The sequence below is a fragment of the Tursiops truncatus genome, chromosome 19, assembly GCF_011762595.2.
Source record: "Tursiops truncatus isolate mTurTru1 chromosome 19, mTurTru1.mat.Y, whole genome shotgun sequence".
Taxonomy (NCBI): Eukaryota; Metazoa; Chordata; class Mammalia; order Artiodactyla; family Delphinidae; genus Tursiops; species Tursiops truncatus.
Window position 1 is genome coordinate 48,052,305 of NC_047052.1, and position 26,727 is coordinate 48,079,031.

The 26,727-nt window shown below is 42.8% G+C and overlaps 1 protein-coding gene across 10 annotated transcripts in view; it reads right to left on the reverse strand.

Annotated features, from left to right (window-relative positions):
* Nucleotides 1-16,131: 16,131 nt before the first annotated feature.
* The window catches only part of ZNF235 (zinc finger protein 235), an 82,640-nt gene continuing 72,044 nt past the window's right edge, over nucleotides 16,132-26,727 (reverse strand). For all 10 annotated transcript variants that reach the window (XM_019932940.3, XM_019932942.3, XM_033846375.2 and 7 more), the window contains one exon: nucleotides 16,132-22,044. In XM_019932940.3, the coding sequence (XP_019788499.2) occupies nucleotides 20,075-22,044 (1,970 nt within the window). In that variant the 3' untranslated portion in view covers nucleotides 16,132-20,074. The remainder of the gene's footprint in view (nucleotides 22,045-26,727) is intronic.

Sequence of the window (26,727 nt, forward strand, 5' to 3'; positions counted from 1 at the left end):
GACCTTCCATTGAGATGCTGCTGGTAGAAGGAGCGTATTGTCTGGGCCTTGTAACCGTCCTTCAGGAGTTAAGGTGAATCCCCGACTCTTCCCTTCCTTTAGCTCTAGATCACAATACTGGGGTGGGGAGGCTTTAAATTTGGGGTCAAGGGAGCTTGTACGAGTCTTTGAGCGACTTTCTTTGCTTCCCTGTCTGCTTTCTTGTTACCCTTGGTTATCTCTGAGGAGTCCCTTTGGTGTGCCTTGCAATGGATAATGGTCACTTCCTTAGGGAATTTTATTGCCTCTAGCAAGTCTAGAATGTCTGGCCCATGTTTAATTGGGGTGTTATTAACAGTCCCCTTTCTTCCCAGATGGAGGCATGAGCATGGACTACATGGAAGGCATAAGTTGAGTCTGTGTAAATATCTATTCGGAGTCCCTCTCCTAGTTTTAAGGCTCTAATTAAGGCAATGAGTTTCACCCTTTGGGCAGAAGTGGTAGCCCCATAGAGTGGGCCCGACTCTGACATTTTCTTGACTGACAGTGGCATAGCCTGAGACCCTGTGTCCCGTCCTTCATGAAACTACTGCCGTCTGTGAACCATTCTGCATCTGGGTTGGGCAGAGGTGCATCCCAGAGATCTGCCCTAGTGCTGTCATTCTGGTCTAGTGTTTCTAGACAAGAGTGTAATAGGGTGTCAGGATTCGGGTTAGGCAGAAAGGTAGCAGGATTTAATATATTACAAGGTTTAATTGACGTCTTAATTGATGTTTCCAGAAATAAAGCTTGGTATTTTTGAATTCTGTTGCCTGAAACCCAGTGGTAAGCTTTGGAGTTGAGAACACCTAGGACCTGATGTGGAGTATAAACTGTAAGGGGTTGTCCCATAGAGAGTTTGGAAGCCTCTTCTGTTAGTAATGCTGTGGCGGCCAGTGCCCTAAGACAGGGAGGCCACCCCTGGGATGTCGCATCTAATGTTTTAGATAGATACGCCACAGGGCGCTGAGATGGCCCCAGAGATGGAGTTAGCGCTCCAAGGGTTATTCCTCTCCTCTTGTGAGTGAAAAGAGAAAACGGCTTGGTTAAGTCTGGTAGGCCTAAGGCTGGGGCCATAACAAGAGCCTCCTTCATCTGTCTAAAAGCCATCTGTCCATCTCAGTGGTCCACTCAAGAGGGAGATTTTCTGGTCCTTTAAGGGCCTCATAGAGTGGCTTTGCCAACAGGCCGTAGGTGGGGATTCAGATCCAGCAAAAGCCAGCCCCACCCAGGAAGGTTCTGAGCTGTTGTTCAGTGGCTGGCGGGGCCATACTTAGGATTAGAGTCCTTGGGCGTGGAGAAATACTTCTCCTCCGCGGGGTTAATATTAACCCTAGGAAGGTAACCTGCTGGGAAGTAATCTGAGCTTTGGTTGGGGACACTTGGTATCCCCTTTCTGCTAAATGTTTAAGGACTAAAACAGTGTTGTTGTCTGAGGTTTGCCTGTCGGGGCAGGCAGCCTTCGCCTTCCAATCGTAGAGGGAAGAGGTCTTTTGCTCATGCTTGGCCAAATAGGTGGCGGCTGTCTCTGAACCCCTGGGGTAACACTGTGCATGTGAGTTGTTGGGAATGTTTAGTGTCTGGGTCACTCCATTCGAAGGCAAATAAGAATTGGGAGTCAGAATGGACTGGGCTGGCTGCAGAATAAGGCATCTTTTAGATCCAGGACTGAATACCATTGGGTCCCCCGGTGGAATGTGACTCAGGAGGATGTGACAGTTTGGGACTAGAGGGTGGATGGGGACCACAGCCTGGTTGATTGCCCTTAGATCTTGGACCAAACGGTACGTGCTATCAGATTTTTTTTTACTGTGAGAATCGGAGTATTGCGTGGGGAGTTGCAGGGAATTAAAAGGCCGTTTTTGAGAAACTTAGAAATTAGGGGCTGTGGTCCCTTTAAAGCTGCCTCTTTAAGAGGGTATTGTAGGACCCTGGGAAAGGAGTTCGGGTCTTTTAATAACTACCGGGGTGGGGGGCGGTGGTAGATTTGCCAGCAGTAGAAGTGTCCCATATTATTGGAGGTGCCTGTTGGTAAATACGGGGTGGAATATTGTCCGGAATGGATTCAATGTTTAAAGCCATAGTGGTTGCGGCGAGAGATAGGGTGGCTCTGAGTCTTGTCAGGAGGTCTCTGCCTAGCAGAGGAACGGGGCAGGCCGGAAGAACCAACAGAGAATGTGAGAGTAGGGTATTTTCAAGGGAACATGGTAGTGGAGGTGTAAATCGGCCAAGGCTAAGTTGTCCATCTATTCCTGTTAGAAGGATCGAGGAACAGCGGGTAGGACCAGAGAAGGAAGTTAGGGCTGAATAAGTGGCCCCAGTGCCAGTCAGAAAGGTTATGGCAGCCCCTGCCACATCCAGGGTTACCTGGGGCTCCTCCAGTCTTACGGGAACCATAGGGGCCTCTATATTAAGCCCCGGGCACCGTCAATCGTCCGCCTCTAGGATGTCGAGACCCAGGAGACTGTCTGGCTCCCGTTCTTGGTAATCAGCGACCACCGATAATGGCAGCTGGGTCTGAACTTTGCCTGGGGCATTGAGCCCCATCATACCCTTGTTACCGGGAGCCTTGGGTGCCGGCCCACTGGCTTGAGGGCGGGAGGGACAGCTCCTTCTCCAGTGGCCCATCTGCTGGCAAATAGGACAAGGGGTATTAGGCGGTGGGGCGTGACAGTTTCTGACGGTGTGCCCTGGCTGACCTCATTGGTAGCAGGTCATCGGTGGCTTTTGACCGGTAGGAAGAGCTCCCGTTGTACCCTGCCAGAGCGGGACTGGGGGAGATCAAGAGCAAAGTATTGAGCATGCTTTCTTAATTTCTCCTTCTCTCTCTGTTCCCTCCTGTTCCTGGAGGCTTCCTCCCTGTTGTTAAAAAACCTTAAAAGCCATATCACGTAGCACAGGAAATGGGGTCTGGGGGCCCTGCTCTAGTTTTTGTAGCTTTTGCCTAATGTCTGGGGTTGACTTGCTTATGAAGTGGACCGCAAGTATTGCTCTTCCTTTGTTAGTATCCAGATCTAAGTTGGTATATTTTCTCATGGCTCCTGCTAGCCGGGCCTGAAAAAGGGCTGGGTTCTCAGAAGGGTCTCGAGTGACTTCCCTAAGCTGATTGTAATTGACAGGTTTAATGACTGCTTTCCTCATGCCCTCTAGAAGGCAGGTGATCATGTAGTCTTTCCTGGTTCGTCCCCCTGCTGGCCCATTATCATTTGCCTGGTATCTCCGTCTGGGATCCGCTCTCAGGACCGCATCTCCTCCCATTGGATTTTCACTGGGATTTTCGAGCATGTGCCTCGTCTGCCCAAGCTTGGGTTGATGCCCGTATCCTGTTTTTTCTCTTCCTGAGTACAAGAAGTGGTCAGGACTACATGCATGTCTTGCCAGGTCAGGTCAAAGGCTATGGTGAGGGCCTGAAATTCCTTAATAAAGGTGGTGGGATCCTGACTGAGGGAACCTAACTTGTTTTGAATTCAGGAAATGTCAGACATGGGAGGGAACATGGACTCCAATAGTGCCCATGTCTCCATTTGCTACTTCCCTTAAGGGAAGCATATTAGAATCTAATTCCTGGCGTTGGGCAGTCCTTGATCTTGTGTGGGGAGGGGAGAGGGGGCTTTCACCCTGATAAAGGGGGTGGCTGACGGCGAGCTGTGGGTTGAGGCAGGGGCAGGGTTGATGGGGTGGGGGACAGGAAAGGTCAGGTAGAGGGTCGCCTAGGATATCTGATGGAGAGGCAGACAGAGGGGGCAGGGGGAGAAGGTGGCAACAGAAAGACACATGCGGCATGAGCCCCTCAGATCTGGATTCTGACTAAGGGCCATAAAGGTCTGGACATGAGGGACCTCTGAGTTCTTTCCTTGTTTCCAGCAAAAGAGATCAAGTTGGAGGATCGTATGCCATGAACAGGCCATTGTTCTCGGTCCCCCAGTTTATACTGGGGCCACGCTGTGTTACAAAAGAAAATGAGCCTCTTCTTTTTGAGATTTTCAGGGTCAAATGTTTTCCAGTTCCTGAGGATACAGCCGAGGGGTGAGTCTGAGGGAGGCTCCTGAGACATACCAGAACCCGTTCTTATCCTGTATGCCATAGAAGGGGGGGGTACTCAGAGTCACCGGCTGACAGACAGGCGTCCCCTTTGTCCCAGTGATCTCTCCGTGCGACGAAGGCACAAAATGGGCCGACCGTCCCAGCAGTCGCGTCCGACCATGAGAGGTGACCCCTGAGCGTGAGACAGGCACAAACCATGCCACTAAGGCATCGCGTGGCTCAGGCAGAGAAAGAAAGAAAAGAGAGATTCCCAGGACCCACCGGGTGACTCCCTGTTTGGCGATTCCCTGAAACGTGGAAAGCACTCCTGGGACGGCTCAGAGGCAACACCGAGGCTCCTGTAAATCAATCTGGCCCGAGAAAAAGGTGAAAGTAGCAGAGAAGACAGGCTGAGGAATCGGCCTCGTAGTCCTCTCGGGAAGGCGGCGGCCAAGGGGAGGGGGCTGTGTTCTGCTTGAACCAATACGCGCCTCACGGTGCACGGAAGTTGTCTTGCTGGGGGCAGACGCTCTAACAGCCTGGTCTGTTCCGTGACCCCCTTTCCCTTTCACGGGAGTCTTCACGCGGCAGGCGCCCTAATGGCTTTTAAGTGCCTGACCCGTGCCCGTACGATATTAATTGGCCTGGTCCTGAGCCCAAGAGAGAAAGAGGAAAGGAGAGGCCTCACCCGCTTGGGTGGCAGCTACTGGGGCGTAATGGGTTGTGAGGCCTTCAGAACACACCAGAGGGTGCCTCTCGCCTGTTCACAGAGGGTTCGAAAAAAGAAACGACAGTGTGGAGGGGGGCCCCCCCGAGCGTCCCTGTACAGGCCACCAAAATACTGTGGTCCGTGTGCGGGTTGGAAGAAGAATTTCCAGACACAAAGTGTTTTAGATGGGAGTGAGTTTATTGAGAACAAAGAGAAGAGTTAGTGAGGGGCGCTGCAAATACACCGGGCCCACTTCCTGATAGACCAGGGAGAGCCGACCCCCTTTGTGGGCTAGAAGCCAACTTTTATAGTCTCAAGACAAGGAAAACTCCTGCTGGCAGGATGGCATTAGGTGATCGGTCAGGATGCTACAAGGTGAATATTGTACCTGATACGGAGTTGGGGGCTGTCCGGTTTAGGTCAGGAGAGCCCATGGCAACGGTTGCTATGGGGGCTTGGTTAATTCCGGAGATTTTTGTCCTGTGCCCTCGATATAGGGCTCCACACTTGTAAATGGCATTGTTTTTAAATTCTGTACATTGCTAGGGCATAGAAATATTATACATTACTAGGGTTATTAAAAATTGTACATTGGTAGGATATTGAAAAATGATTTGTGTGTGTGTGTGTACTGCCTTCATATCGAATGACCTTGATAAACTACTTAAAATTCTAGCTTTTTGTAGATTCCTTAGAATTTTCTTGGGTAGAAAATTATTTCTTCCTTTCCAATCTGTATACTTTTTTTCTTGCTTTGGTGCACTGGCTAAGACTTCTAGTACAATTTTGAATAGAAGTGGTGAGAGTGGACATCCTTGCTTTGTTCCCAGTCACATGGGGAAAGCATTCAGTCTTTATTAAGTATGATGTCACCTGCTGGTTTTTGCTAGGTGCCTTTTATCAAGTTGAGGAAGTTCTCTTCTTTCCCTAGTTTGCTGAGATGTTTTATCATTACTGGATGTTTTATTTTGTCAAATGCCTTTTCTGTGTCAATTGAAATGATATGATAGGGACTTCCCTGGTGGTGCAGTGGTTAAGAATCCGCCTGCCAATGCAAGGGACATGGGTTTGAGCCCTGGTCTGGGAAGATCCCACATGCTGCAGAGCAACTAAGCCCATGCACCACAACTATTGAGCCTGCGGTCTAGAGCCCGTGAGCTACAGCTACTGAGCCCATGTGCCACAACTACTGAAGCCCACACGCCTAGAGACCGTGCTCCGCAAACAAGAGAAGCCACCGCAATGAGAAGCCAGTGCACCGCAACGAAGAGTAGCCCCTGCTTGACACAACTAGAGAAAGCCCACGTGAGCAGCAAAGACCCAATGCAGCCAAAAATAAATAAATAAGTAAATTTATTTAAAAAAAAAGATAAAGTGTTTTCTTCCTGAGACCAATATTGGAAAACTTTTTCTGAAAAGGATCAGATAGCAAACATTTTAGGCTTTGTGGGCCAAGATGCAAAATTTCAGATATTATGTATGCACTTAAAAAACAAAATTCTTGTCCTAACACTGTTTGCCTAGGTGGACTTCCCAAGGGGCGGGCACACTTTGTGTCTAGTTGTTGGAGACATTCTTAGGATATAGAGCGTCTGGCCTGAGGAGGAGGGGCAAGACGGGCTGAGTCTTTTTTTTTTTTTTTTTTTTTTTTTGCCGTACGCGGGTCTCTCACTGTTGTGGCCCCTCCCGTAGCGGAGCACAGGCTCCAGATGCGCAGGCTCAGCGGCCATGGCTCACGGGCCCAGCCGCTCCGCGGCATGTGGGATCTTCCCGGACCGGGGCACGAACCTGCGTCCCCTGCATCGGCAGGCGGACTCTCAACCACTGCGCCACCAGGGAAGCCCGGGCTGAGTCTTTTTGACATAAACAGTTTCACAGAAAATCAACGTCAGAGAAGGCCACTTTGTTACCATGATACATCAAGGCAAAGACAAGACCATTCTGCAATCATGTCTCAACAGGGACAATACATGATTATCCAAACAAAAATGACCAACCCTCCCCCTCTCCTGGCTGATCTGAGTGACTGCTTTTTTTTTTTTAAACCAATAATACCTTTAGACTTGGTCTTGTTTTCTCTCTTTCTACTGGTACATAAGATTAATTATACCCGAACATAGACCCACTCAAAGGACATAATTCTATGTACATAGACCCACCCAAAGGACATAATTCTATGTCCAAATCTTTTTCTACATCTAAACTTTCTTCCCTCTTCTTGAAGAGAGAACATTATTAGCCTTTTACAGTATAATTGCATAATTGTCTGAAGTTGGATCCCTTTTTATTTTTCCTGTTCCAGTTCCTTTTTATCCACCCCACCCTTGTGAAACTTTTGAGATTTATTATTTAAAAAATCAGGTTTTTTGGGGGTGTGTGTGCCACACAGCATGCAGGATCTTAGTTCCCCAACCAGGAATCGAACCCGTGTCCCCTGCAGTGGGAGCACAGAATCCTAACCATTGGACCACCAGCAAAGTCCCAAAAATCATTCAGTTGTTATTCACACACTTCAGTCAAGATAAACTGTCAAAATGATTTAAAAGAAAGAAATGTTATTAAACTGCAAATTATTACATATTTATCAAAAGAATATGATTTGGGTCTTCTTATATGAAGTGACTAAGTTAATTCATACCCAAATTAATATAGGTTCCTTTTCTGTCACCAAATTATTCTCTTAAACTCTCAGTTAACAGTCAACAGCGTTCTGCTGTTCTTGGGTGAAGGGTTCTGTAAATATCAATTAGATCAAGGTGGTTGATGTTGTCAATATCTGTCTTCACTGATTTTGTGTAGTTGTACTAACAGTTTCTGGGAGAGAGGCTAAAAATCTTTACCTCTGGTGGGTTTTCCTATTTTTTTCCCTTTAGTTTTATAAGTTTTGCTTCATGTGTTTTAAAACTTTGTGATCTGTCCCATAAACGTTTAAAAATTATGTTATTGGGACTTCCCTGGTGGGCCGGTGGTAAAGAGTTCACCTTCCAATGCAGGGGGTGCAGGTTCATTCCCTGGTCGGGAGCTAAAATCCCACATGCCTCGTGGCCAAAAAAACCAAAACATAAAACAGAAGCAATATTGTAACAAATTCAATAAAGACTTTAAAAATGGTCCACATAATTTTTTTAAGATTTTTTTTTATGTTACTGATGTACTGACCTTTTTATCACTGAAAAAACGTCCCTGTTTCAGCTCTGTAGGAGTCTTTGTAAAGAAATCTACTTTATCTTATATTAATATAACTGCTCCAGCCTTCTCATGCTTATGGGAAAAGTCATATGGACTCTTCCATCTGTGTACTTTCAACCCATCTGGCTCTTGATGGTTAAGGTACATTTCTCGAAGAGAGCATATAGTTACTTTTTAATCCATTCAACCCTTGCCTTTGTATAGTTAAGATTTAATGTAATTATTTATGTGGTTATATTTAGGGCTACTGTTTTACTATTTACGTTTTACCCTCTTGTTTTTTTGTTCCTCTATCTTCCCCTTCCTTCTCTCTTTGGGACTAATTAAGTATCTTTTAAAATATATATATATATATTTATTTATTTGTTTGTTTTTGGCTGCATTGGGTCTTCGTTGCTGAGTGCGGGCTTTCTCTAGTTGTGGAGAGTAGGGGCTACTCTTCATTGTGGTGCATGGGCTTCTCATTGCAGTGGCTTCTCTTGTTGCAGAGTATAGGCTCTAGGTGTGTGGGCTTCAGTAGTTGTGGCATGTGGGCTCAGCAGTTGTGGCTCACAGGCTCTAGAGCACAGGCTCAGTAGTTGTGGCACATGGGCTTAGTTGCTCCGCGGCACGTGGGATCTTCCCAGACCAGGGCTCGAACCCGTGTCCCCTGCATTGGCAGGCGGATTCTTAACCACTGTGCCACCAGGGAAGTCCTAATTAAGTATCTTTATGCGTTCTATTTTAATTATCTATTGGCTTTTTGGCTGTACTGCTGCATCATTTAACTAACAGTTGTTTTAGTGATTACAACGTTCTTCATAATTTTTCACAGTTAAAGTGTCATTTCATGTAAAGTGAATAATGTATATGTATTGCATCAACATACATTATATATTTTGCATCATCAGTCATATGTATATTAGTGAGTGAAGAAGAAATACAGTATATTATGTTTACATATTTACCATTTCTGTCTTTCTCCCTTACTTCCTGGAGATCCGTGTTTCCAGTGTCATTTCTGATCATACTGAAAAACTCCTCGAGCATTTATTATGGTGCAGTTCTGCTGGCAGTGAATTCTCTGTTTGCCTTTATTTGAAAATATCTTTACTTTGCCTTTATTTTGAAAGAACATTTTCTTTGAAAATAGGATTGGTTTGATTTTTTTTTTTCTTGCAACACTTTAAAGACATTGCTCCTCTTTTTTTCTGCCCTAGATTTTTTTTCTGGTGCCTTTTTTTTTTTCAAATGTCAGCTGTCATTTGAATCATTGTTTCCCTCTGCAATATCATTTTTCTTTAGCTGCTTTCATGATTTGACTTTTATCCTTGATTTTCATCAGTTTGACTACAGTTGTATATAGGTCTGTCTTTCCTATTTGGAGTACACTGAGCTTTTTTAAAAATTTATTTTATTGAAGTATAGTTGATTTACAATGTTGTATTAATTTCTGCTGTACAGCAAAGTGATTCAGTTATACATATATATTTACATTCTTTTTCATATTCTTTCCCATTATGGTTTATCATAGAATATTGAATATAGTTCCCTGTGCTATACAGTTAAGACCTTGTTGTTTATCCATTCTATATATGAGTTTGTATCTGCTAATCCCAAACTCCCAATCCATCCCTTCCCCCAAACTTTGGTAACCACAAGTCTGTCCTCTCTCTGTCTGTTTCTGTTTTGTAGGTAAGTTCATTTTACACTGAGCTTCTTGAATCTGTAAAGTTATGTCTTTCACCAAATGGGGCAAAATTTTGGTCTTTATGTTTTCAAATTCTTTTCTGCCTCACTCCCCTTACCCCTCTTTCTGGGACTATAAATACACACACATTGGGGCTTCCCTGGTGGTGCAGTGGTTGAGGGTCTGCCTGTCGATGCAGGGGACACGGGTTCGTGCCCTGGTCCGGGAAGATCCCATATGCCGTGGAGTGGCTAGGCCCATGAGCCATGGCCGCTGAGCCTGTGCATCCGGAGCCTGTGCTCCGCAACGGGAGAGGCCACAACAGTGAGCGGGCCGTGTACCACAAAAACAATAACAAAATACACACACATTATACCTTTTTATTATCCTTCAGATTTCAGAGGTTCTCTCCAATTTTTTGTGATTTTTTTTCTCTGTGTTCTTCAGATTTGATAATTACTATTAATGTATCTTCAAGGCCACTGACAATTTTGTTTTTTTCTATTCTGCTATTTTAGTAATCTAGTGAACTTACTTCAGTTATTGTATTTTTTAAAATTAATTAACGTATACAACCATAGATTGTATATCCATTCGCTTGTTGAAGAAACATCTTAGTTGCTTCCAGTTTTTGGCAATTATGATGAAAGTTGCTATAAATATGTGTGCAGGTTTTGAGTATACATAAGTTTTCCACCCAGTTGGGTAGGATCCTAGAAGCATGATTGCAGTCCATATGGAAAGACTCTGTCTAGCTTCATAAGAAACTGTCAAACTGTCTTTCCACATGGCTGTACCATTTTGCTTTCCCACCGGAAATGAAAAAAATCATCCCTGTTGCCACCATGTTCTTAACACCGTTTGGTGTTGTCGGGGGTTTTTTTGTTTTTAAATTTAATTAATTAATTAATTAATTTTTGGCTGTGTTGGGTCTTCGTTGCTGTGTGTGGGCTTCCTCTAGTTGTGGTGAGCGGGGGCTACTCTTCGCTGCGGTGCACAGGCTTCTTACTGCTGTGGCTCCTCCTGCTGTGGAGCACAGGTTCCAGGCATGCAGGATTCAGTAGTTGTGGCTCCTGGGCTCTAGAGTGCACGCTAAGTAGTTGTGGTGCATGGGTTTAGTTGTTCCACGGCATGTGGGATCTTCCTGGACCAGGGCTTGAACCTGTGTCCCCTACCTTGGCAGGCGGATTCTTAACCACTGCGCCACCACAAAAGTCCCGTGTTGTCAGTTTTTTGATAGCCATTCTGATAGGTAGTATCTCATTTTAATTTGCAATTCCCTGATGACATGATGTAGAACGTATATTTATATGCTTATTTTCTATCTGTATATCTTCTTTGGTGAGATGTCTACTGAGATCCTTTGCCCATTTTTAAGTTGGCTTGTTAGCTCTTGTTGACTTTTAAGAGTTCTTTGTATATTTTGGACACATCCTTTATTAGATATGTTTTGTAAGAATTTTCTTAGTCTGTGGTTTGTCTTTTTTTCAATAGTGTCTTATGCAGAATGTGTTTTTAATTTTATAGAAGTCTAACATTATTTTTTTTCTTTCATGGACATATGGTAAGTGCTCTATCTATCTACAACTTATCGCCCACCCCAAGGTCATCTAGATTTTCTCTTATGTTATCTTCTAGAAGTCTTACAGTTTTGCATTTTACATTGAAGTTTGTGATCTGTGAAGTATGTAAAGCCTGTCTCTAGATCCTTTTTTAAATTTGTTTTTGCATGTGGATGTCCAGTTGTTCCGTGTCATTTGTTGAAAAGACTCTTTGCTCCTTTGTCAAAGATCAGTTGACTAGTATTTGTTGTGGGGGGGTCTATTTCTGGGCTCTCTATTCTGTTCCACTGATCTACTTGTATATTCTTTTGCCAGTACCACACCATCTTGATTACACCTTTATAGTAAGTCTGTACCTCTATATACAGTCAGGTCTTTTGACCTTCTTCTTTTGTTGGCTATTCTGGATCTTTTGCCTTTTCGTATACAATTTAGAATCCAATTGTCAATATTAACAAAATAACATGATGGGATTTTGGCTGGGACTGCATTAAGTCTATAGATCACATTAGGAAAACTGACATCTTGACAGTATTGTCTTCCTGTCCATGAACATGGAATATCTCTCCATTTATTTAGATATTTCTTTCATCAAGGTTTTAGTTTCCCTCATATGGATCATGTGCCTATTTTGTTAGATTTGTACCTAAATATTTCTCATTTTTGGAGCTAATGTCAGTGGTATTTTGTTTTTTATTCAAATTCCAGTTGTTCACTGCTGGTATACAGGGAAGCAGTTGAATTTTGTATATTGTATTCTATACTTGGCTATAATCACTTTGACTTGCAGGAGTTATTATTTTCTCATCAATGCTTTGGGATTTTCTACATAGACTATTACATCACCTGTGAACAAAGTTCCACTTCTTTCTTCCCAAGTTTCCTTATTTTATTACATTAGCTAGGACCTCCAGTACAATGTTGACTAGGAATGGTGTAAGTGAACATTCTTGCCTTGTCTTTGATCTTTGGGGAAGCATCCAGTTTCCCACCATTAAGTATTATGTTGCTGCAGGTTTTTTGGTAGATGTTATCAAGTTTGGAAAGTTCTATTCCTAGTTTACTGAGTTTTTGTTACAAATGTGAGTTAGGTTTTGTCAAATGCTTTTTCTGCATCTATTGATATGATCATGTGATTTTTCTTATTTAGCCTATTGGTGTGATGGATTAATTTAATGTTCAAGTATTAAACCAGCCTTGTATACCTGAAATAAATCCCTCTTGATTGTGGTATAAATTCTTTTCATACATTTTTGGATTTGATTTGCTATTTTGTTGAGGATTTTTACACCTTTGTCCATGAGAGATATTTGTCTGTAGTTTTCTTGCTTCTAATATCTTTATCTGGTTTTGATATTAGGGTAATGCTGGCCTCATAGCATATTCCCTCTGCTTCAATTTTCTGGAAGAAATAATACCAATTTTCTATAATTTCTTTCTTAAACGTTTGGGAATTTCACCAATGAAACTCTCTGGGCCTGGTGCATTCTTTTTTGTAATTACTCACTGGTTCAATTTCTTTAGTAGATATAGGCGTATTCAGATTATCTATTTTTTTCTTGATTGTGTCTTTCAAAGAATAGGTCCATTTCATCTAAGTTATTTTAAAGTTCACTGAAACACTTTTCTCTGTCATTTTCACTTTTGTTACAGTGATCTAATAAATTTGTTAGGATATTTTTTAGTTCTAGAATTTTTTTTAAACATTTTTTGGCTGCATTGGGTCTTCATTGCTGCGCTTGCGGTTACTCTTTGTGGTGCATGGGCTTCTCATTGGGTAGCTTTTCTTGTTGTGGAGCACAGGATCCAGGCGCGTTGGTTTCAGTAGTTGTGGCATATGGACTCAGTAGTTGTGGCTCACAGGCTTAGTTGCTCTGCAGCATGTGGGATCTTCCCAGACCAGGGCTCGAACCTGTGACCCTGCACTGGCAGGTGGATTCTTAACCACTGCACCACCAGGGAAACCCATAGAATTTTTATTTTTATTTTTTTATTTTTTGCAGTACACAGGCCTCTCACTGTTGTGGCCTCTCCTGTTGCAGAGCACAGGCTCTGGACGCGCAGGCTCAGCAGCCATGGCTCACTGGCCCAGCCGCTCCGCGGCACGCGGGATCCTCCCGGACCGGGGCACAAACCCGCGTCCCCTGCATCGGCAGGCGGACTCTCAACCACTGTGCCACCAGGGAAGCCCTCCTTTACATTTTAAGCATAGTTATAATAGATTTTATTTTAATAGAGTGGTTCTTTTTTTAAATTTTATTTATTTATTTTTTGGCTGTGTTGGGTCTTCGTTGTTGTATGTGGGCTTTCTAGTTGCAGCAAGTGGGGGCTACTCTTTGTTGTGGTGTGAGGGCTTCTCATCGCGGTGGCTTCTCTTGTGGAGCACAGGCTCCAGGCGCATGGGCTCAGTAGTTGTGGTGCACAGGCTCAGTAGTTGTGGCACATGGGCTTAGTTGCTCCGTGGCACGTGGGATCTTCCCAGACCAGGGATCGAACCTGTGTCTCCTGCATTGGCAGGAGGATTCTTAAACACTGTGCCACCAGGTAAGTCCTTATAATAGCTTTTAAAAATCATTATCGGGCTTCCCTGGTGGCACAGTAGTTAAGCATCTGCCTGCTAATGCATGGGACATGGGTTCGAGCCCTGGCCTGGGAAGATCCCACATGCTGCAGAGCAACTAAGCCTGTGTGCCACAACTACTGAGCCTGTGCTCTAGAGTCTGCACACCACAACTACTGAAGCCCATGTGCCTAGAGCCCGTGCTCCGCAACAATAGAAGCCACTGCAATGAGAAGCCTGTGCACTGCAACAAAGAGTAGCCCCCACTCGCTGCAACCACAGAAAGCCTGTGCACAGCAATGAAGACCCAACACAGCCAAAAATTAAAAAAAAAAATTAGCTAATTGCAACATCTGAATCATCTCAGGGCTAGATGTCCATTGATCTCTTGTCTCTTGAGAATGGGTCATGTTTTCCTGTTTCTTTCATCTGTCTAGTAACTTTGGATTATATCCTGGACATTGTCATTAATATACTGAGGAAACTGGATTCCATTATGTTCCTCCAAAGGGTGCTGATTTTCTTTTTTTAAAAAGTAGTTTTATTACTCACTTAATTTAGCTGTATTCAGACTGAAAATTGTTTCTTTCCTGTGGGTGACAGCTCAAATTTCAATTCAGTTCTATTGGCTTGGTAGCTTTGTCTCCTCTGCCTTATATAGTTAAAGAATCAGCCAGACTTTGGGGAAATGCTTATACACAGAATTTGGGGCTTTCCCTCTCTGGCTTGCTTCTTCCCAAGGCTATCCTACACACCTCATCTTCCAGCAGCAGTTGTATAGGCCTTGAACTCTTTTGCGGTTTTCCAGATGGTACTGCCCAAGATACAATCCAAAATTTTAGCTGCCCTAAACAGAGTTGACTGGGATGTGCTCTCAGGATAAAAGCCATATAAAAAGCAGAAAACTGACCCTGTCATTTCCTTCTTCTAAGCGTTGACCTATCTCCAGGATCTGCCCACTTTTGATCATTCACCAATGCTTTTGGATAGTGTGTTTTTATTTTTAAAATTTATTTATTTGGCTTCACTGGGTCTTTAGTTGTGGCTCGCAGGATCTTCGTTGCACTATATGGGATCTTCTTAGTTGTGGCATGCAGGATCTTTTTAGGTGCTGTATGCGGAACCTTTACTTGCAGTATGCAGGATCTTTACTTGTGGTATGCAGGCTCTTAGTTGCAGCATGCAGGATCTAGTTCAAACCTGGGCCCCGTGCATTGGGAGTGCGGAGTCTTAACCACTGGATCACCAGGGAAGTTGCCGGTTTTGGATAGTTTTTAAATTAAAAAAATTTTTTTTAAATATTTGGTGTAGAATTAATACTTTATGTGTTGCAGTTTTGGTACAGTAGGAATTTACTTGGTCAACACATTTAAAATACAGAAATGAACAGACTGGTAGGTGACTGTATGGAAAAGGAATGGTGGGTAGTTTGATGACATGAAAATTAATGCTGGGGGGTGGGGGCTGGAATTTAGGGAGAAGAAGGAGATAATAGTTCGGAAGCGGAAATTAACAAGACACGCATCCCATGTCCACGCCTAGTGGTACAAGGAGTGTGAGAGAGAACACAGGAGACCATTTGAAAGACAGTCCTTGAGGGGGGAAGCAACTTTCTTCATTGAAATTTCAGAATATTTATTAAGAATGCCTCACTTACAGGCAGGAATATATAATATACTGTATGAATAACATATAAGTACATACTATTAATATATACTAACATAAGTAAATATAATATTTATAAATATATTAGTAAATTGTCCAAGTCTCAAAGCAAGCACATCAACTACAGAGCTCTGCTGTACATTTTCTGACCCTAAATGTCTATACTCACTAGCTCTTTCTCTTTTCATTTTATATATTTAAAATTCCTGGCATATTTCAAATATAAAGAAATATATAAGAATAAAACAAATATCCTTTTATAAGCCATCCAGCTTTTGTAAATCCACCCAGTTTCCATCATGCATTACAATCTCTCCATTCCTGTGGTCTATCTACTCAAAGGAATATAATGCAGTCATTAAAGATTAATTTCATGAAGGATGTGGAACAGTGAAAAGCACTTACTGTGTATTTCCAAGGAGGTAAATAGAATATTTTAAATATCTAAGGAATCAATGCAAATGAAATATATTAGGGAATTCTAGTTTCACCTTAATTTAATCCACTTCCCAATTTTTGTAAATCAAAAGATGGGAGGGATGGGAACCTGAAAGAGACTATAAACATAAAAAAGAATCTAACTTTATTTCAAATGAATCATATAATTGGGTTGAACGGGGATAAAAAGAACTAGGTGACGTAACTTTTAAACAGAGTACTTCATCTCTACATATGATCTAAAAAGACCTGTAAAAGAAAAATTCCTGAACAGAGCCAGGTGTGTGTTTTGCAGTGACATTATTTAGCAACTCTAAAGCTACTTGCTGCATATTGGAGGACTGAACAAATGAGTAAGCAGATTGATGACTGGGAGCCTACTTCCAACTATTGAAGACCTAAATATGGAATAGGGAAAGACCAGAAAGCAATAGTTACTTGAAGTGGAAGCTATCAGTATTTTACACACACACATATACATGAAGGATTGCTATCCCAGTAACAAGGAGAACATACAGCCCCTAGGTCTTGGTTTCCCCAAAGGATTCAGGGCTCTATAGAATCTGTGGTCGCAGCAGGCAATATACAAGATAAACCCAACCTTATTGTACCAGAAAACAAGAGTTCATACTGATGATAGAGAAAGAGACGTGGGGGAGAAGGCAAAGCTCTTCTAACAGTAGAAAGCCAATTGCTAAATACAGAAGGGATGATGGAGCAAGAAAGTCATCCTTTTGCAATCATGACAGTAATAACTGATTCACAGAAGAATATCCACGAATGTTAAGACTAGTAGGTGAAGGTTATGATGAAGCAGTTATTACACAGTCTCCAAGATTTCCCCACAAATTAGTTATTAATTTCAAAGGCAAACAGCAATTTTACTGTGGAGAAATCTAGTAATTATCAGTGTATCCAAGTGATCAAAGCCACCATCACCAATGAAACAAATACATCTTTCCTGTTCTAATGCACTGAGAAGTATGCATCATTCATGGAACACTCATGCCACAGTTAACCTGAATCTAATCATGATGAGTCAAACCCCCCATTTAGGGACACCCTACACATTAGCTTGTGTTCTTCAAAATTACCAGTTTCATGGAAGACAAAGAAAGGCTGTGGAACTGATCCAGAATTAAAGACTAAACAAACATGACAATCAAATGCAGGTTATGACACACCTTAAGAGTAGATCCTGATATAGGAAAAAAAAATGCTACCAATATATATATTGGGACAACTGTGGAATCTGAATAAACTGTAGATTAGAAAATATCATAGCAATGTATGGCAGTCTTAAAATAGGTTTGCAAATTCTTTGACACTCCTCTCATGAAGTAGGGTTCAGGTCCCCTCCCCTTGCTCCTGGATAGGCTTTTATGACTGTCTCAATAGACTGACTGGCAGACTGACTGTTACTTCCAAGGTTAGATTAGCAAAGGCCATGGTACTTCCGCTGGTTTTTCTTGGCAGACTTTTGAGCCACCACATAGTGTCCAGTTAGTATGAAGTTGTCATGCTGGAGGCCACACCGATTTGTAAAGACAAGCCAAGGCTGTCTGGGTTCTCAGTTCAGGTACTAGATAAACAGGTCTGCTTGTAATCACATTAGATACCCAAAGGATATAAAGGAATTCTATTATTCTTACATCTTTTCTGAGTGTTTAGAATGAGCTAAAACACTCTAATAGAAGCATTTCAAAAAATTAAAAATTTACTGTAATGGGTAATTCCCTGGTGGTCCAGTGGTTAGGACTCCACACTTTTACTGCCAGTGGCCCAGGTTCCATCCCTGGTCAGGGAACTAAGATCCTGCAAGCCATGAGGTGCAGCCAAAAAAAAAAAAAAAATTACTATAATGCCCTTAGGTATCTCTTATATATATATATATATATATATATATATATATATATATATAAAATGACATACATGTATGATATTATTGTATGTATGGCTATGATCTGGTTACTTTTAAAGGGAGGGCATCACAGTAAATTTAGATATCATTTCATAAAAAATTCTATGTCTCTGCCCACTTTCCTCAGCATATTCTGGATATCTACTAATGTCGGTAACTATGAACTTATCTTTTCTCATTTGATTCTGCATAGTATTCCACAGAATGGCTAAGCCACAAATTATTTTTGTCAGATCCAACCGATGAATGCAACGTGTGCTATTACCAATAATGCAATGGTGAACATGCTTTATGTACATCCGTAACACAAGTTTACAGGCCATGAGATAGAGCAGTTAAGATTTAGCTGTAAGGGATTTTCATTTATTTTATTGTCCCAGTTTTACTGCTTTGGTAAAATGGATAATGGCCACTGTAAATAATTTTTCAAAAAGGTAAAGAAAAATCATCCGAACCCTCTATGCCAGAGTAAACCAGGTGGTATATTAATATCTTTCCACCTGGGACTTCCCTCCCGGCACAGTGATTGAGAATCCGCCTGCCAATGCATGGGACATGGGTTCGATCCCTGGTCCGGGAAGATCCCACATGCCGCAGAGCAACTAAGCCTGTGTGCCACAGCTACTGAGCCTGTGCTCTAGAGCCTGAGAGCCACAACTACTGAACCCGCGTGCTGCAACTACTGAGCCTAGAGCCCATGCTCCACAACAACAAAAGCCACTGCAATGAGAAGCCTGTGCACCGCGACAAAGAGTAGCCCCTGCTCACCACAACTAGAGAAAGCCCACACACAGCAACGAAGACCCAACACAGACAAAAAAAAAAATATGTCTTTCCACCTATTAGTGCTATGCACATAATCACATCTTCAGGTACACATCCCCTTATTACTTGAATTATACCAGGAAGTCTCTAACCTAGTTTTTTCGTGGATGACGAATTTTTTCGGGTCATTATACATCTATATCATATTTTTTCATGGCTATATATTAGAATATATTTATGTAAATATTTTGCTGATACTTCCTTTTTAAAAAATTCAGTATAAACATCTTTGTGTACAATCTTCCTTACTGTTGCTATAATCTCCTAAGCAAAACCTCTAATGCTAGGATTTGCCAGGGCAGACTATTTTGATACCTATTGACCAGCAAATGTTCACTCCTACTAATAGGTGTTGAACACAGAATGCTGTGTATATGACAGTTAATCTAAACTGATAACTTTAATGAAATCTCAATCAAAATCCAAGAGGTTTTTTGTCTACCCCACCCCATTTTTAGAGGGGGAACAATGGGGGTGGAATGTGACAAAATTAATATCCTTGGTTTCTGCCAAAGCTCCTGCTTAAAGAGGTCTGGATGAAGGACCATGAATAGAAAAGGCAATGTGACCTGAGCCTGAATGGAAATAATGCAAAGAAACTGATTATTAACAATTCAAGTTTACTAAGAAACTTTTTGTTACTAGTAACTACTTTTAACACTTTCAGAGTTACAGTAAAACCCTAAGGAATTAATTAGTGTTCAAAATTTCCAATCATATAAGTTGCAGTATGTTATTAGATTAAAAAAGTCTTTCAGTCTATAAAATACAAACTAATGATGCTAAATATTACACTGCACACAATGGGTGATTCTGTACATATAACTGAAGCTGGATGGAGGGTGGCAGCCATTCAAAACTATTGTGGATGGCTATTATATGACTCTGATTTCAGGAAATATTAATTGAAGTACAATCTTATTAAGGCGACTTGCAGGATTCTTCTTGAGTATGTTATGAATTTAGGATAGGAAGCCAACCAGAATTTTCAAATATTTGTCCTAATTAGAGGGATTTCCTCCCCTTGGTTCAGTAATTGCCAGGCACCTATTAGGAACCAAGCACAGTTCTACACAGTAGAGACAGAATGGTGAAAAACAGCCCTCCCTATGTGGAGGGTACACTGCAGTTGACATCTATTGTTTGTCCATCATTATACTTTTGTTCAAGTCCTGCCCATAACCTTCATGTACGGTAGATGCCAATGATTCTTCTCTTGTGTCACATCTTGAGAATCGGGGCATTCAGAGCTCTGGTATAACCACTGACCATATTTATAGAATACGTTTTCCTTCCTCTGTGAAACCTGATGTTAGTATAAAGAGTTCACCTCCCAACTGGATCTTTAAAAACACAGCATTTTACAGAACTTCTTTCCCATGAAGATTCCTTCATGTTTCCAAGTTCTGCAGGAACTTCCCACAACTACGAGCACAGACTTTCCAATAGAGATGAAGACGTGGATTAGCTGGAGGCCATGCCTCACCTTCCAATTCTACAGGTTCCCTCCAGTGTGGACCCTCTGATGGTAAACAAGATGTGACCTCTGGCTGAAGCCCTTGCAACATATATCACATATGTAAGGCCTCTCTCCGGTGTGGACCCTCTGATGGGTGTGGAAATGTGAGGCCTGGCTGAAGCCCTTACCGCACTGCTGACACGTATAGGGTTTCTCTCCCGTGTGGACCCTCTGATGAGCACTGAGCCCGGCGCTCCAGCTGAACTCTTTCCCACACTCCTCGCATTTGAATGGTTTCTCTCCAGTGTGAATTATCTGATGGACTTGGAGATTCGACCTCTGGCTGAAGGCCTTACCACATGTATCACATTTATATGGCTTCTCTCCCGTGTGGACTCTCTGATGGGCTTGAAGATGGGAGGCCTGACTGAATCGCTTCTGACACGCATCACATTTGAAGGGCTTTTCCCCCGTGTGGACACTCTGATGAGCTTGAAGGTTCGAGGCCTGACTGAAGCCCTTCCCGCACTCCTCGCACTTATAGGGTTTCTCTCCCGTGTGGACCCTCTGATGGTTGTGAAGATTCAGGCTCCAATTGAAGCGCTTCCCACACACCTCACACTTGTAGGGCTTTTCTCCAGTGTGGACTCTCTGATGGGCTTGGAAATAGGAACTCTGGCTGAAGCCCTTCCCACACACACTGCATCGAAACGGCTTCTCTCCCGTGTGAACCCTCTGGTGGCTCTGGAAGCTTGAGGCCGAACTAAAACCCTTCCCGCACTCCTCACATTTGTAGGGTTTCTCTCCCGTGTGGACGCGCTGGTGACTGTGAAGGTTGAAGCTCAGGCTGAAGCACTTGCCGCACTCCTCACATCTGTAGGGTTTCTCCTCAGTGTGGACGCGCTGGTGCGTGTGAAGATTTGAGCTACAGCTGAAGCGTTTCCCACAATCTGCACACTTGTATGGTTTCTCTCCAGTGTGGATTCTTTCGTGGGCCTGAAGGTGGGACCTCTGGGTGAAGCCCTTCCCGCACACCTCACACTTATATGGTTTCTCTCCCGTGTGGACTCTGCAGTGGATGTTGAGGTCTGTGCTACGACTGAAGCCCTTCCCGCAGCTCTCGCATCTGTAGGGCTTCTCTCCGGTGTGAATGGGCAGGTGGGCGTACAGGTGTGAGGTCTGATTAAAGCTCTTCCCGCACTCGTGGCATGAATAGGGCTTCTCCCCTGTGTGGACTCTCTGGTGAGTCTGCAGGTTTGAGCTCTGACTGAAGCCCTTCCCGCACTCGTGACACCAATAGCGTTTCTTCCCTGGGAGGACACTCTGTTGAATGGGACTAGCTGAGCTGTAACCACTGCCCTTCTCATGTATCCTGTATGTAGGGGACTTCCTGCCCAAGTGTACCTGCTGATGAAGTTCAAGGCTGGTATGGTCACGGAATCCTTTCTCACGTTCATTACACTGGTAGGTTTTCGGTCCAGTTTGAATGATACTGTACGGGGCCAGAGGTGATGCCTTTAAGAGATCTCTACCACACTCTCTGTTGCCGTGAGCTTTCTCTCTTTTGTACACCGTGTCATCATCGAGGTGAGGAGAGATACAACTGAAAATATTAGCACATGGAACAAATATACAGAACTTGTTTTTCACTGGAGTCAGCTTACAACTTCTCTGATAATTCTGAGTCCCATTCAGATAGAGTTTATTCCAGGAATTCTGAGCTCTCCCAGTTGGAAATTCTTGATTTTCAATAACATTAGAATGATCCTCTAGAAGAGTCATTAAACAGCTGTCTTCCACAGAAGCCTGAATGGACACTCCTGCAGGGGAGTTATGTTGTTTGGGGGACTGAGAATTCTTTCTGTGAATACTTATCACGGAGTCCTGACTTCTGGTTAATTTGCTCACAACGTGTTTCTTGATGTACCAGCACGAAAGCTCTCCCAATGAAAGGAGTCTGACTCCTGTTTCATGAAGAGTCTCCACCTCATTGTGATTCCCGGCTCCTGAAAGGAAAACAGTAAGGAATTAAGGACGGAGAGAGTGACGGCAGCAAGATGGTGGGCTAGGAAGCTCCAAGCCTCTGCTCCTGCCACGAAAACATTATAAACAAGTAGAGAGTAGTGAAAATGACTTCATAGGAGTTCTGAAAAACAAAGGTCTACAGCAACCAAGAGAACGTCCAATCAAGAAAAAGCCAAATTTGAAAAGGTAGGATATTTGGGATCAGTCCGGAGTGAGGTTGCCCATATCCCTGGCAGATCTCTTAAGGATACAGACACGGGAAAGACCAAAGGCCTGGACTGAAAAGCAGCAGCTAAAAGCCAGCCAGAGGCATGGAAGTGTAATACCAAAACATATTTGATCTACCCGAAAGAACACAGAAAAGGACAAAGAGATGAACAAAATACATGAGACCTCCCCCAACAAAAGCAATTGCAAATATACCCGGTTTCAGTAAGTATATTATGTGGAAGTGCACTCCCCTAAAATCAAAAGGCAGAGATTGGCAGAGAATATAAAAAGCAAGGTTCAACTACATGCTGTCAACAAGGGATATGTTTTAAATACAAGTAAGCAAAAGAAAAAGGGTAGGAAAAGACGTATCATACAAATATCATGCAAAGCCTAAGAAAGCTGGAATGGCTAAACAGACAAAAAGACTTTACAAAATAGAGCACTCTTAGATACAAAGACATTTTATGACAAGGATCAGCAGATGTAACAATTACAAATGTATATGTATCTAATAAAGGCTCCAAAATAAATGAAACAAAAAGAGGGAACTAAAATGAGAAATGGACAAATCTACAGACTTGAAGATTTTTTACACACTTATTAGACCATTAAAAAAAATCAGCAAAGCCATACAAGATCTGAACCACTATAACCAAAACGAAACTTACAGGTCACTGCACCTAACTGCAGTACATACATTTTTTTTTCAAGTACATATAAAACATCCATCAAGATAAACCATACCCAGGGCTATAAAACAAATTTTGAAAGATTTTTAAAGACCATAGCAGAATTAAAATCAAAACCAACACGCAGAAAAGGCCTATAAGAAATCACATGGAAACTAGAAAATATTTTGAAATAATAATGAAAGAAAATAGTATCTCAATTTCTGGCATGCAGTTAAACAGCACTCAGATTATTTATACCTTTAAATATTCATATAGAAAGCAAGAAAGGCCTAAAGTCAATAACCTAAGGTTCCAATTTAAGAAGCCATAAAAAGAAGAGGAAATGAAAGGAAATAGTGAAAAGCAATTAAACAAGGGGGAAAAAAAATCAAGGAAAACAAACTGAATCAAGGAAAAAAATAGAAAAGACAAAACACACCATTGTAAAGCAATTATACACCAATAAAGATGTTAAAAAAAAAAAAAGACAAAAACTACCAACATCAGGCATAAAAGATGGGATATTACTAAAGATCATAAAAGGCATTAGAATAAGGGGATATATTCAACAACTTAGATAAAATATACCAATTCCCTGAAACATACAAATCTGTTACAAGAAAAGCAAAATATGTAAGTAGTTCATGAACTGAAGTCATAAATAACATTCTCACAAAAGGACCAGACAACTTCACTGGTGAATTCCACTTAGCACGTAGGAAAGGAATAATACCAGTCTTACACAAACCCTTGCAGAAGGCTGAAAAGGAGAGTATACTTTCTGAGGTATTGTGTATAATAAGGCCTGTATTACCTTGATATCAAGATAGATGAAGACATTAAGTACAAAGAAAATTACAGATCAAAATCCCTACATAATGTAAGTGCAAAAATCCTAAACAAAGAGAAAATCTTGTTTTTTATAATACACAATAAAAGGGTACTATTAATAAGTGGGTTGAATCCTAGGAATGCGAGGTGGTTTTAACACGTGAAATCATCAGTGCTTCATGCTCCTTTAATAGCATAAAGCAGGAGGACAAGATGGCAGAGTAGAAGGACTTGAGCTCACCTCCTCTCATGAAAACACCAAAATCAATTACTTCTCAACAACCATTAACAAAAAAGACTGGAACCTATCAAAAAAGATATTCTACATCCAGAGGCAAAGAAGAAGCCATAACAAGATGGTAGGAGGGGCACTTTTGTGATACAACCAAATCCATACCTGCCGACTGGGTGACCCACAAACTGGAAACTAATCACATCACAGAGGCTCTCCCACAGAAGAGTTCTGATCCCCATGGCAGGCTCCTCAGCCTGGGGGTCTGGCATCAAGAGGAAGAGCCCCCAGAGCATTGGGCTTTGAAGGCCAGTGGGGCTTGATTTCAGGAGCTCCACAGGACTGGGGGAAACAGAGACTCGACTCCTGGAGGGCGCACACAAGGTAGCATGTGCACCGGGACCCAGGGCAAAGCAGTGACTCCACAGGAGCCTGGGCCTGACCTGCCTGTGGGTCTCGGAGGGTCTCTTGGGGAGGCAGGGGTCAGCTGTGATCCACTGCAGGGGCAAGGACACTGGTGGGGGAGCCCCCAGGGAATATTCCTCAGCATGCGCTCTCCTGGAGGTCACCATTTTGGCACCAAGACCTGTCCCCACCCAACAGCCTTCAGGCTCCAGTGCTGGGATGCCTCAGGCTAAACAGCCAACAGGGTGGGAACACAGCCCCACCCATCAACAGACGGGCTGCCTAAAGTCATCCTGAGCCCACAGTCACTTTTTGACATGTCCCTGTCCATCAGAAAGGCCTCCACAAGCCCCTGCACCAACCCCACCCACCAGGGGGCAGAAACCAGATGCAAGAAGTACAATCTGCAGCCTGTGGAATGGAGACCATAAACACAAAGTTAGACAAAATGAGATGGAAGAGAAATATGTTGCAGATGAAGGAAGAAGATAAAACTCTAGAAGAACAACTAAGTGAAGTGGAGATAGGCAATCTGCCTGAAAAAGAATTCAGAATAATGATAGTAAAGATGATCCAAGATGGTGGAAAAAGAATGGAGGCACAGACCAAGAAGATACAAGAAATTTTAAAGAACAGATGAACAATAACTGAAATGAAAAATATACTATCAGGAATCAACAGCAGAATAATAGAGGCAGAAGAACCAACAAGTAGCTGGAAGACAGAATGGTGGAAATCACTGCTGCAGAACGGAATTAAAAAAGAAGAATGAAAAGAAATGACAGTCTGAGACCTCTGGGACAACATTAAATGCCACCAACATTTGCATTATAGGAGTCCCAGAAGTAGGAGAGAGAGACAAAGGGCCTGAGAAAATATTTGAAGAGATAAGGGACTTCCCTGGTGGTGCAGTGGTTAAGAATCTGCCTGCCAATGTAGGGGACCAGAGTCCTGGTCCGGGAAGAGCCCACATGCCGTGGAGCAACTAAGCCCATGTGCCACAACTACTGAGCCTGCATGCCACAACTACTGAAGCCCATGTGCCTAGAGCCCATGCTCTACAACAAGCCACCGCAATGAGAAGCCTGTACACCGTGACGAAGAGTAGCCGCTGCTCGCCACAACTACAGAAAGCCCAGGCTCAGCAACAAAGACCCAATGCAGCCAAAAATAAATAAATAAATTTTTTAAAAAAGAGAGAAGAGCCAAAAACTTCCCTAAAATGGGAAAGGAAACACTCAAGTCCAGGAAGTGCAGAGAGTCCCATACTGGATAAACACAAGGAGGAACAAGCTGAGACACATATTAGTCAAACTGACAAAAATTAAAGACAGACAAAATATTAAAAGCAACAAGGGAAAAGCAATAAATAACATACAAGGGAATTCCCATAAGGTTATCAGTTGATTTTTCAGTAGAAACTCTGCAGGCCAGAAGGGAGTGCCAGGATATATTTAAAGTGATGAAAGGAAAAAACTTACAACCAAGAATACTCTACCCAGCAAGGTTCTTGTTCAGATTCGATGGAGAAATCAAAAGCTTTACAGACAAGCAAAAGCTAAGAGAATCCAGCACCACAAAACCAGCTTTATAACAAATGCTAAAGGAACTTGTCTAGGTGAAAAAAAAAAAGCCCACAACTAGAAACAAGAAAACTACGAATGGAAAAGCTCACTAGTAAAGGCAAACACACAGTAAAGGTAGGATATCATCCACACACAAATATATCAAAACCAGCAACTGTGAAGAGAGGAGAGTACAAATGGGGAATATTGGAAAAGCATTTGAAATTAATAGACCTGCGACTTATAGCAGTCTGTGTATATATACAAGATTGTTTTATCAAAACCTCATGGTAGGGGGACCTTGAAGATGGCGGAAGAGTAAGACGCGGAGATCACCTTCCTCCCCACAGATACACCAGAAATACATCTACACGTGGAACAACTCCTACAGAACACCTACTGAATGCTGGCAGAAGACCTCAGACCTCCCAAACGGCAAGAAACTCCCCACGTACCTGGGTAGGGCAAAAGAAAAAAAAAAAAAAAGAAAAAACAGAGACAAAAGAATAGGGACGGCACCTGCACCAGTGGGAGGGAGCTGTGAAGGAAGAAAAGTTTCCACACACTAGGAAGCCCCTTCGCGGGCGGAGACTGCGGGAGGCCGAGGGGGGAGCTTCGAAGCCGCGGAGGAGAGCACAGCAACGGGTGCGGAGGGCAAAGCGGGGAGATTCCCGCACAGAGGATCGGTGCCGACCGGCACTCACCAGCCCGAGAGGCTTGTCTGCTCACCCGCCGGGGCGGGCGGGG